Source organism: Scyliorhinus torazame, chromosome 1 (assembly GCF_047496885.1).
Source record: "Scyliorhinus torazame isolate Kashiwa2021f chromosome 1, sScyTor2.1, whole genome shotgun sequence".
In the NCBI taxonomy this organism is placed as follows: domain Eukaryota; kingdom Metazoa; phylum Chordata; class Chondrichthyes; order Carcharhiniformes; family Scyliorhinidae; genus Scyliorhinus; species Scyliorhinus torazame.
In genome coordinates, this window is record NC_092707.1 from 17,565,938 (window position 1) to 17,578,945 (window position 13,008).

General features: G+C 46.9%; 1 protein-coding gene across 2 annotated transcripts in view; it reads right to left on the reverse strand.

The window, feature by feature from the left end:
• Positions 1-3,299: 3,299 nt before the first annotated feature.
• Positions 3,300-13,008, reverse strand: part of LOC140388367 (catechol O-methyltransferase-like) — a 28,637-nt gene continuing 18,928 nt past the window's right edge. For both annotated transcript variants that reach the window (XM_072472546.1, XM_072472466.1), the window contains exon 5: positions 3,300-4,002. In XM_072472546.1, coding sequence (XP_072328647.1) covers positions 3,823-4,002 — 180 coding nt within the window. In that variant the 3' untranslated portion in view covers positions 3,300-3,822. The remainder of the gene's footprint in view (positions 4,003-13,008) is intronic.

The window sequence follows — 13,008 nt, forward strand, 5'->3', positions numbered from 1 at the left end:
ACTGCAATGAAGTTACTGTGAAAAGCCCCTAGTCGCCACACTCCGGCGCCTGTTCGGTTAGATCAGAATATCCAATTCACCTAAAAAGCAAGTCTTTTGGGACTTGTGGGAGGAAACCGGAGCATCCGGAGGAAACCCACGCAGACACGGGGAGAACGTGCAGACTCTGCACAGACAGTGACCCAAACCGGGAATCGAACCTGGGTCCCTGGCGCTGTGAAGCAATAGTGCTAACGAGCCTTTCTGGTTAAAATGAGTGCCTCCCCTAATCTATAAAATGAAAACCTAGCTCAGTATTAGTGCAATTTTGTGCAACGATATGTGTATTACGTCGGCCAGAGTGAGATTTGTGCAACAACAGAAGACAGTTAATCTAATTTGCTTTAATATAAACTTCCTTATGTCCCTGTTGTCACATTTCACCTCTGAAATAACTCTAGACTTCTCCATTTGATTGCTGACACTGTCACTCATGGTCTCTTGGGTAAATCACTTCTAATGTTATCCTTGACCAAGCACCTATAGGTTGTGGTTGTCACTTACGATTTTGGTAATATTAATGTATCTTTATCACATTCCATGTAACTCACTTTAGTTTCTACTAAACCATCCTTAAGTGTTATTCCATCCACCTACCCGTAACTGCATGGATTTCAACTGGGGTATAGTTCTTAATTTGCCAACAGCACCCCTCTCCTCATCCCCTAAGAGCACACCTTAAAGCTGCTTTTCTTTTCTTGTGGTTGACACTGCACTTACAAAGCCCCTCAATCTTGTAAGACTGTCTGTGTGGAACTGGGCTCCAAGTTGGTGTTTCTTGGCCACTGAGGAACTCTAATCCAACATCCATGTTGCCAATTGTTGAGCATCTACCACCACCCTGACTGAACTCGGGGGGGCGCGGTGCAAATTGTAGTACCGTACTGGATGCAAATTCACCGACCACGGCACTGTAGGATCTCGAGAATATTTTGATAATGTCAAGTTTGTAATCAAACCATGTAATTTGGCAGAAGAAATTGAACGTGGAATCATTAGAATCCCTATAGTGGAGAAGGATTCGGCCCGTCGCATAGACACTGGGAGAACGTACACACACACACACACACACACACACACACACACACACGGCGGAGTTGAGCCCGGGTCCCTGGCATTGTGAGGCGGCAGTGCTAACTTAACCACCGTGCCACCCATACTTGCAAATATTTCCTCATTGTTGTTACAAGTCCAAGGACAGTCTACGGCATCCTCGTGATGCTGATTGAAGTGACGTCTACACCAGGGAACACGGCACCAATGGCAATTTCATGAAACTGACCTCATCTGTGGAAATACAACTAAACTGTATTCCTCGGAGGACTGTTTGGAATGTATTCCTCACTTTGTTTACAGATTAATTCCCCCAGGCGAGTTAGTATGAATAGTCTTCATAGATGGATGTTGAAAACAAAGCAAATTGAATTTTTTTTCTCTCTCAAAACAGAGGAATTATTTTGCATCAAATCAAAAGAAAATCTTTGGAAGGAAGGAAATACACTTTTATCTTTGGAATATTACATTTCAGTTACAACGGTGGCCCAGTAGTTAGCACTACTGCCTCACAGCGCCAGGGTCCCGGGTTCGATTCCCAGCCTCGGGTGACTGTCTGTGTGGAGTTTGTACGTTCTCCCCGTGTCTGCGTGGGTTTCCTCCGGGTGCTCCGGTTTCCTCCCACAAGTCCTGAAAGACGTGCTTAGGTGAATTGGACATTCTGAATTCTCCCTCTGTGTACCCGAACAGGCGCCGGAGTGTGGCGACTAGGGGATTTCACAGTAATATCATTGCAGTGTTAATGTAAGCCTACTGTGACAATAACAAAGATTATTGTTATTATATTATTAAGAGATGATGTACAGGGGTCCTTGTACATGAACCACACTTTAAAAAAAAATAATTCCAATTAAGGGGCAATTTAGCGTGGCCAATCCACCTAGCCTACACATCTTTGGGTTGTGGGGGGCGAAACCCACGCAGACACGGGAAGAATGTGCAAACTCCACACACACAGTGAACCCGGGACCTCGGCGCTGTGAGACAGCAGTGCTAACCACTACGCCACCGCGCCGCCCCAAGAACCACAAATTTAATGTGTGTGGGTGTGGGGGGGGGGGGGGGCGGGGCCTCATCCTGCGCCATAACGATTGTGAGATTCTTCACACAGGGCTGAAGGAATTCTATTCCTGTTCTAATCACATTCTGATGCAGCATTTAAAAATCGAAGGAATTGCTTTGTGGGTGGAGGATCTCCTTAGCTCAGTTTTATTTTTAATTCCAGAGCAATCATTTGTTTAAAGGCTACATTCTGGAGACCAAACAGACTAATGTTTTGTTCTGTAAGAAATCCAGGAGTGTGATTCTTATGGTGCTAATCTTTTTCCCCAGACAAGAACACGTGGGCCCTTCATATGAATTATTAATGTTTCCTGATGAATTTTGTTTATACTGCGAGTTTCATTGGAATTTGCAATCAAAGATCTTTGCAATCTCGAGGGCAATTCAATCGCAATCCATGCACCGCTATAAAAGCCCACTGATTAATGTCAGGAGATTATCTCAAAAGGTTCTTATGAAGAGAACAGCCCTCCTCTTTTCTCTCCTATCCTTCTACTGTTTTATCTTCTAAATACTCTAACCGGTTGGGATACAGTTGCACTGGGGGTGGCGGCCTTCTGTGAGGCTTAGGGAGTGAGTGTCAGCAGGCCAGTTGTGAATGGAATCACGGCCAGACCCAATGCCCTGACATGATCTTTCTACCAAGAATATTGGCTGTCCATGGCCTCATCTTCCCCTTTCTTTGTAACCTCCTCCAGCTCTACATCCCTTCCATAACTCGGCATCCCTCCAAATCAGATCTCTTGTGCATCTCCCACTTTGATTTTGAAATTCATAGAATTTACAGTGCAGAAGGAGGCCATTCGGCCCATCGGGTCTGCACCGGCTCTTGGAAAGAGCACCCTACCCAAGGTCAACACCTTCACACCCTATCCCCATAACCCAGTAACTCCACCCAACACTAAGGGCAATTTTGGACACTAAGGGCAATTTATCATGGCCAATCCACCTAACCTGCACATCTTTGGACTGTGGGAGGAAACCGGAGCACCCGGAGGAAACCCACGCACACACTGGGAGGATGTGCAGTGACCCAAGCCGGAATCGAACCTGGGACCTGGAGCTGTGAAGCAATTGTGCTATCCACAATGCTACCGTGCTGTGCATAAGGACATTGAAGGTCATTTCATCTCCAAACGGCGACATGATTGCAATTGAGTAAATTTATTTTCACCGTTGGCCAAGCTGCTTTGTACAAATTTGGTCAACATCATTGACACCTACACCCGTGTCCAACCAGCCCCAACAGACTGTGTTACTGCTATGCAAGGATACGTGATGGTGGAATGGCTACGCACAGAATTTAAGCACAAGGAATTATCTTCACAAGTTGACAACAGAAGGAGCTGCAGCAGGTGGTACATGAAGGGTGCGAAGTATGTAGGATAGATTGCTGAGATGGGGGAAGTGGAAAAACCTTCCATTAATTTCTATAAGGAAGGAGACAGGTTCTTGTAAGGTGGACCTGTTATTACATAAACACCAAAGCAATACTGTGGATCAGATGGACCGACAGTAACAGTTACAGGCTGGAGACCACGTATAGATTTCACATACACATTACAATTCCTCACAACAATGTCATAGAAATCCACACGAGGGCAGGACTCGGATCATTTATCGTGACATAAACTGACACCTTATTTAGTTTCCTTGCAATGTCCACCTTTAACCCTTAAAAATAGCCTTTTCCATTCCATCTCTCAACGTTGTATATTCCAAATGTGTGGCGTAGTGCGTGCACGTGTAGCGGGGATTGTTGCGTACGTACTGCAGAAACTCTGGGGTTCCTGGGGCAATGACGTTGTCCGCTAACAGAACACAGCCCTTCCTCAGCAGCCCACACTCCTGCAGGGAAGGGAAAGAATTCAACAATTGGTTAGCAAGTGCAGAGTTTGAGAATCAATAAAAGACAAGATTATTTCAAAATGTATAAATGAAATAAAACATTGGTAGATCCCACTTCTCTGCCAGGCCAAACAGACGTGGGCAATATTCCAGTCCATAGCTTCACTGACTCATAGCTGCACAGTGCCATCCTTACAAAGTGCTAGATACAAAGCCCATCATCTTTTATGTAGACCAAATCAAAACTGATTTAAGGAATAAATCTGTGACCTTACAAATCTATGTGACTCCACACACCACTTTAAGATGCATGTACACAATGCGCAACAGAATTCTATTCATTTACTTTTAGAAATTAAGCAAATTCAAAGATGGGGGGGGGGGGGGAGAGAGAGTTCGTAAACTATTTCTCAAACAGCTGTGATATGTATTTTGGTTCCTTGCTTCATATTTTTTATGCTGAGTGTTATGAACCCTGCTGATGTTCAATGCGAAGGCAGCCAGAAGGGAAACTTGGCACTATTTACTTTTGTGATTTTGGAAAGAAATGTGAGAAAAAATTGTTCAAATAAGAAAACGTTTATTAAACTTTATAACACACCAAGAAAAGCAACAGTAAAGAACATATACAGTAACTACAATAATGGTTACCCAGGCAGTATACTTGAATTAACCCCCCCCCCCCTCCCGCCCATCCAAATCTTTCAAAAATTCCAAGAATACACCTTCCCCAAAACAACATCCCATAGGTTTGAACACTGAGGTAAATCCAGCATATAATTACCACAGGATCTGTAGCTTTCTTTTGGAAGCTGTTCTTCTAGTTTAGAGTGGAACTTATGGGACCTGACACAGACAGATATCTGCTGCTGCCTTTTAACATAGAATTTACAGTGCGGAAGGAGGCCATTCGGCCCATTGAGACTGCACTGGCTCTTGGAAAGAGCACCCTTCCCAAGGTCAACACCTCCACCCGATCCCCATAACCCCGTAACCCCACCCAACACTAAGGGCAATTTTGTACACTAAGGGAAATTTATCATGGCCAAACCACCTAACCTGCACATCTTTGGGCTGTGGGAGGAAACCGGAGCACCCGGAGGAAACCCACGCAGACACAGGGAGGATGTGCAGACTCCGCACAGACAGTGACCCAGGCCGGAATCGAACCTGGGACCCTGGAGCTGTGAAGCAATTGTGCTATCCACAATGCTACCGTGCTGCTCCGTTCCTGCCCAACACCTTGATTCTCTGAGAGGACTCTGCTTTTCACCTGGGCGTGGCTATGATCTGGGTCCCTGGACTGCAAGTCTCCCCTTTGCTCAACAAAGTATCTGTTTCACCTGGCTACTGGGCTAATTTGCATCGCACAAATCCTCAGTGCAGCTAATTCCCTATCAGTCTTTTTAGCCAATTCTTTAAGTTTTACTTCATTCCAACCTCCTAACGTGAGAGATAAGAAGCCCCCGAGAGCTTTACTTTTTATTTAGTTAGGTTGGCACAGTGGCTAGCACAGCTGCCTCACAGCACCAGGGACCCGGGTACAATTCCGGCCTTGGGTGACTGTGTGGAGTTTACACGCTGGCCCAGTGTCTGTGTGGGTTTCCTTTGGTGCTCCAGTTTCCACCCTCCGTCCAAAGATGTGTGGGTTAAGTGGATTGGCGATGATAAATTGCCTCTTAATGTCCAGGGATGTGCAGGTTAAGTTACGGCGTTAAAGGGATAGGGCAGGATGGACAGGGGAGTGGAACAAGGTAGACTGTTCCATCGGAGGGTCGGTGCGACTCAATGGGCCAAATGGCCTCCTGCATTGTAGGGATTCTCTTCCCATAAACGGCATCTGTAGCGTTAAGTGTTTTTACATTCAAATTCTGACCACCTACTGTAGAGAGAATTGGTTTAAATTTGCGGCCACAAATTGTATTTTAATCCTTCAATAGAACTGGATACGGGTGAAATTCATTGCTAAGGGTGGATGCACTGAGGGTAGGCACGCGTAGATTATTGAATAAACCAGTTGGCATTAATAATGCAACATGGCGCTAAAAGGGTTGTTAGGTTAAAAAGATCCAAAGTATTTATCACGGAAGATGTGTAAAAGGAGGAAATAGCCACAGTACAGCCAAGGGAATAGGTTCCCATTGCTAAGATTGCAAGGAATAAGAAGTTTGTATTACAGTCTATAATTGTTGAAGAGCAAAAATAAAAAACGAGGCTACAGTGTAATGACATAAGGAAGAAATAGCCCAGCTCAGATGACATCGATCACTTATTGATCAGCCTCCCCGAACAGGCGCCGGAATGTGGCGACTAGGGGCTTTTCACAGTAACTTCATTTGAAGCCTACTTGTGACAATAAGCGATTTTCATTTTCATTTCATTTCATTAATAAAATACTTAGTTTTGTGGCAGAATTTAATTCCTACTCGGGGATAAAGTTATGAGCAAGCTACTTGGTGAGTGTCCATTTTCTGATATTTTCTCCTCATTTGCCCTTGGAGACATTGAAGGGTATTGTTGGGGTGTTGTTATATCTGGTCCCTCACGGCATTAAGTCAGCCCAACACAACATTGGACACTTTTCTTAAAATTTGTAAGAGTTTTTAATTTAAAAAAAGACAGGCTAGGAGGGGAGCTTCCAGGTGGGGGGTTCCCACGTACCTGCTGCCCTTGTCCTTCGAGATGGTGGTGGTCATGGGCTTGGAGCCATGGTGACTTCCTGCAGTGTTCGTAGAAGCAGCGCAACAGATGATGATTGCTTCAGAAAAGCTGCAGCTGTTATTTGACAACTTGCCCCGGCGTGGGTCTGCGCTTGTGCACGCCGGCCGTCTCCGTGCCGGCCGCTGCGCAACATGGCGGAGCCCGACAGAAGTCCGGTGCGGAGGAACATAGGCCCCTCCCGGAATGAGCGCGCCCGCCGATTGGTAGCCCTCGATCGCTGACCTGGCCACTGTGGAGCACCCCCCCCCCCCCCCCCCCCGAGTTGGATCCCCTGCCCCCCCCCACCCCCACCAGGATGGCTACCGCAGCCAGAACGCTGAGGTCCCGCCGGGTGGGGCCATATGTAAATCACGGCGGCGGAACTAGGCGGGCACTCGGCACATCGAGCTCGGAGAATCGCCGCGGGGGCGATTTCAACGGCCTCCAACCGGGGACCGCGCGGGTGCGCTTGGCGCCAATTCTCCGGTCGCCGGAGAATCGGCGGCTCAGCGTCGGAGCGCGTGACGGGATTCGCGCGCCTCTCCCAGCGATTCGCTGACCCGGAGCGGGCTCGGAGAATCTCGGCCAAGGGGTCCAGTGTCTATGTTTTTGCTGCTCTGGAATAATTCCACCAAAAGAAAATGATTTAGACCAAACAGAATATACAGGATTGTTTTGAAAGCTTACAAAATAGAATTTATATCCTGAGTGTACTGTCACAGAGAATCTGTAAACTGATTAAAGCTGGGGTAAGATTAATCTCTGAATTGAAGTCGGAATGGATCTGTTGGGTATATTACTGAATAATGAATTAGCGAGGTTGAAATCATGCAACAGCATGATGGAATATTATTGTTTGTAACTGGTTTATACTTAAAAAGCAATCTAAGAATTGTCTGTTTCAATTGAGCCAGTACCTGGTAAGAGTTTTGCAATTCTGTTGAGTAAAAATCATCCTGACTTTCCCATTGCTGTTCAATCTGTAGTTCGGAAACGTTAACCAAGCAGTTCCCTTGTAACCCCTGCTAATGAAAGACCTTACAAAGTGGGGTAGACCTCAGGGTGGCACGGTCGCACAGTGGTTAGCACTGTTGCTTCACAGTGCCAGGGTCCCAGGTTCAATTCCCGGCTTGGGTCACTATCTGTGCGGAGTTCTCCCCGTGTCTGCGTGGGTTTCCTCCGGGTCTCCGGTCCCACAAGTCCCGAAAGACGTGCTGTTAGGTGAATTGGACATTCTGAATTCTCCCTCAGTGTACCTGAACAGGCGCTGTAGTGTGGCGACTAGGGGATTTTCACAGTAACTTCATTGCAGTGTTAATGTAATCCGACTTGTGACAATAAAGTTTTTTTTTTACATCAGCTCATGACTTGGAGATGATATATTCACTCCTGAGCTGTAACATGTTTCTCTGAAATGAATTCCATTTGTATTTCACTGATGATTTGCTCATTTTGGATGAAGTAAAAACAAAGTGTAACAGATAGCCTGTGGCATTGCCCACAATGAAGTGGAGGGTATACCTGTGATGAGCAGAATGCAACATCGTTTTCTGTACTGTCTTCTAATACAGTTGTTAGAACCTACTCCAGTAGCCCATATTCTGGGCGTCTTCCAGCCCCAGCCACCTGTCCCATGCCTATTCTGCCGATCCTCCATGCTCTTTTCAACACTTTTCAAGGGGATTAACATACTGCCTGATGTCCCCAGGTGGTGACTTGCATTTATACAGCGCCTCTAGCTTTGTAAAACCTCCAAAAGGTAATTTATAGTCCAGCCAAGTGAGATGCTAGGATAGGCGACTAAAAACTAGGTCAGCCAGGTAGGTTTATAAATCGTGATGGAATGTCTTAAAGGGGAGAGAGGCAGCGAGATTCAACGAGGACATTCCCGAGTTCCCAGCCTCGGTAGCAGAACACGTGACACCCAGTGATGGGTGGTGAAAATGATGGGTGAGTGAGGAAAGGATTGAAGGACAGCAGCAGAAGCCTTGGGGGTGAGAGTTGTTTTGTTGGGCTGGAGGAGGTTATCGAGAAGAAGGGAAGAAGATTTTAACTGCAAAAACGTCCAAGGAGACTTTAAGGGCGGAGACACCCCTCATCTGCTGCTGAAAGATCCAAGGTTTTGTCTCCATGGAATTTGGGTGTATAGCACGAATCCTCAGGCCCGGTATTAACAACAGATTTTGGTATTATTCAGATTTATTAATGATTGAGTCAGCAATGTTAGAAATACAGCTTTCCAAACATCATGCTCCACAAGACACGAGCAAAACAAAGTGCAGGTGGGAGTGAAATGTCTGAGGTGCTTGTGGTTCCCTCTGGCTGCAGCTTAGACAGGCCTGACCTATTCTGCTTGCTGACTGAATTAAGACTTGCGGTTGGCAGGTAGAAAAGGAGAGGGTGCTATCCCCAAATCTGCCAGCGATGGAAAGTAATCTTTATTGTCACAAGTAGGCTTACATTAACACTGCAATGAAGCTACTGTGAAAATCCCCTCGTCGCCACACTCCGGCGCCTGTTCGGGTACACACAGGGAGAATTCAGAATGTCCAATTCACCTAACAAGCACGTCTTTCGGGGCTTGTGGGAGGAAACCGCAGCACCTGGAGGAAACCCACGCAGACACAGGGAGAACGTGCAGACTCCGCACAGACAGTGACCCAAGCCGGGAATCGAACCTGGGACCCTGGAGCTGTGAAGCAACAGTGCCAACCACGTTCTCCCCGTGTCTGTGTGGGTTTCCTCCGGGTGCTCCGGTTTCCTCCCACAGTCCAAAGGTGTGCAGGTTAGGTGGATTGGCCATGCTAAATTGCCCATGGTGTCCAAGAAGGTGGGGTTACTGGGTTACGGGGATAGGGTGGAGGTGTGGGCTTAGGTAGAGTGCTCTTTCCAAGGGCCAGTGCAGTCTCGATGGGCCAAATGGCCTCCTTCTGCACTGTAAATTCCATGATTCTGTGGTGTTTATACTTTTTAAAAATCAATTTAGAGTACACAATTATTTTATTTTTCCAATTTAAGGGGCAGGTTAGCGCGACCAATCCACCTGCCCTGCACATCTTTTGGGTTGTGGGGGTGAGACCCACGAAGACACGGGGAGAATGTGCCAACTCCACACGGTCACCCAGGGCTGGGATCGAACGCGGGTCCTCGGCACCGTGAGGCAGCAGTGCTAACCACTGCGCCGCCATACTGCCCAACGCCGATCACCCAGAATACACCCATTTTTCTCGGCAGGAATGCTTTAAGGCAGGGGACCAAACATCTGCCGTAAGCGAGATTTGAACCATGAGTGTTGCATGGCTGGTAACCTTAAGCATTTACCACTACTCCAGCTCAGAACCCCTGGCGGTTATACGTCACCTGAGCCTCTTCTCATCCTCTTCATCTAACTCTATCAACATAGCCTTCTTTTCTTATCTCCCTGCTGTGTTCAACTAGTGTTGCCTTCAATCTCAGCCATTCACCTCCATAACTCCTTATTTTAGCTAAACTAATCTTCAGTTTTTGTCTAAGGATTACACATTGTCACCACGGTATGGCACTTATTGAGACATTTGATACAACAATGCAACTTTCATTGAAAAGATTTTCAACACTAGTGTTAAGCAATAATGTAGAATGCAAGGAGGTGATGTTCCGACGAGGTGTGGAGAGAGACAATGACTCCCCTCTGTCCCTACTCCTTCTTTGACCGCAAGTTATTTTTAAGCCAAGGATGTGCTGGCCAAACTGTTTACACGCTGCAACTATCAAAGACACAAACTAACAGGTTTGAAAAGAAAGAGAATAGTGTTTACTGCACTTTTCCAAGGACAGCACCTTCCATCCCAAAATCGCAACCACCTAGAAGGACAAGAGCAGCAGTAACCTGGGAACCCCACCACCTGGAAGTTCCCCTCCAAACCACACATCATCCTGACTTGGAAATATACCCGTCGTTCCTTCACTGTCACTGGGTCAAAATCCTGGAACTCCCTCCCTAACAGCCCTGTTACCGACACCACATGGACTGCCGCGGTTCAAGAAGGCAGCTCACCACCTTCACCACCTCGAGGACCTAGCCCCTGACACCCATCAATTAATTTTTTTAAACTTAGCCGCTCCAGATAAAAAAAATAAAAACTGTCCATCTTTCACACACATTCAAAGTTCTCTCTCACACAACTTTGACTACAGAGTAGGAGGATAGATTCATAATAATAATAATCGCTCATTGTCACAAGTAGGCTTCAATGAAGTTACTGTGAAAAGCCCCTAGTCGCCACATTCCGGCGCCTGTTCGCGGAGGCTGTTACGGGAATCGAACCGTGCTGCTGGCCTGCCTTGGTCTGCTTTCAAAGCCAGCGATTTAGCCCTGTGCTAAACAGAAAGTTGAATAGTATATGGCCGTTGAAGGTTGGTGATTTGCCTGGCTTCAGACTGAACTTCTGGGTTTGGTTGGCGTTGAAGTGGTTTAAAGGTGTAGGCGGATTATTTGTTCTGAAGACAGCAGTTGCTGGGTTGAGCCCTTGACGAGGGTTCCAGACTACAGCATGTCAAAATCAGCAGGCAGGGTTCAAAACTTGCAAGTTGGATGGAGAGAGCAAACCCACTCAGGGTCTGCCTTCCTCAGCATCTCATTTGCTTGCATTTGTCTACCTAGAAATAGATCGACAGTTCCAACGCGCCACAGCGAAAAACCGGACCGACCTCCTCAGAAGACAAACATGGGACACAACCGACAGAATACCCTTCGTCGTCCAGTACTTCCCCAGAGCGGAGAAACTACGTCACCTTCTTCACAGCCTTCAACACGTCATTGATGACGATGAACATCTTGCCAAGGTCATCCCCACACCCCCACTACTTGCCTTCAAACAACCGCGCAACCTCAAACGAACCTTTGTTTGCAGCAAACTACCCAGTCTTCAGAACAGTGACCACGACACCACACAACCCTGTCATGGCAATCTCTGCAAGACGTGCCAGATCATCGACGTGGATACCACTATTACACGTGAGAACACCACCCACCAGGTACGCGGTACATACTCGTGCGACTCGGCCAGCATTGTCTATCTCATACGCTGCAGGAAAGGATGTCCCGAAGCGTGGTACATTGGCGAGACCATGCAGACACTGCGACAACGAATGAACGGACATCGCGCAACAATCACCAGGCAGGAATGTTCCCTTCCAGTCGGGGAACACTTCAGCAGTCAAGGGCATTCAGCCTCTGATCTCCGGGTAAGCGTTCTCCAAGGCGGCCTTCAGGACCCGCGACAACGCAGAATCGCCGAGCAGAAACTTATAGCCAAGTTCCGCACACGAGTGGGGCCTCAACCGGGACCTGGGATTCATGTCGCATTACATTCATCCCCCACCATCTGGCCTGCGAAATCCTACCAACTGTCCTGGCTTGAGACAATTCACACCTCTTTAACCTGGGGTTACCCCATCTCTGGATCTGTAAAGATTTAATCACCTGCTAATGCTCGCATTCCTAGCATTGTTTGGCATCTTTGAATTTGTCTATATATGTGTTTCTGGAACAGACCTCTTCATTCACCTGAGGAAGGAGCAGCGCTCCGAAAGCTAGTGACATCGAAACAAACCTGTTGGACTTTAACCTGGTGTTGTAAGACTTCGTACTAGAAATAGATGCTTAACAACAAAGGGTTAGCTGGTTAGTCACATGACCCTCCAACTACCCAGTGACCCAGGCATGGTCATAGTGAGTGGATAGGCTGGCGAACATGATTAGATAACATCTGGGGAAATCCATTCCTACCTATGGTCCCATTGTCCAGGTAATTATGTCCACTGGTGTGTCCCCACCCAGTCGAATACCCAGATAAATGTCTGGGTGCTTTTTGTTAATGGAGTAGGAAATCACCCCCGCTCCCTCCCCCTCATTCATACCCCTTCAAGGCAAATGTTCTGGCAAGACTTACTGTGATTTCATTGGAATGTGGCTTTCAAAACTTCAGTCTGTGGTTTCGAGCCAGTAAATTCAGTCATTTTAAAAATAAAGCACGGTTTCATAACAGTGAAACTCGTATTTTGGCCTGTTTGGGGGGACGGGGGGGCTGTAGTAGTGAAGTGCTGGGACCTCCAGCTACTCTACATCCGAATATGGTGTGAAGATTGAGATGCCATTGGGTATGTATGTATGTATTCAATGTCCCGTGAAGCCAAGTTCTCGGTCTGTTTTTTAGTTTTCACTCCCCCCCCCCCCCCCCTTCAGATTTAAGTCATTAATTCCAGTTTGTCTCATTATTTGTGATCTCTGTTGTCTTAATGATGTTCAAATTGGCTTTTGTAAAT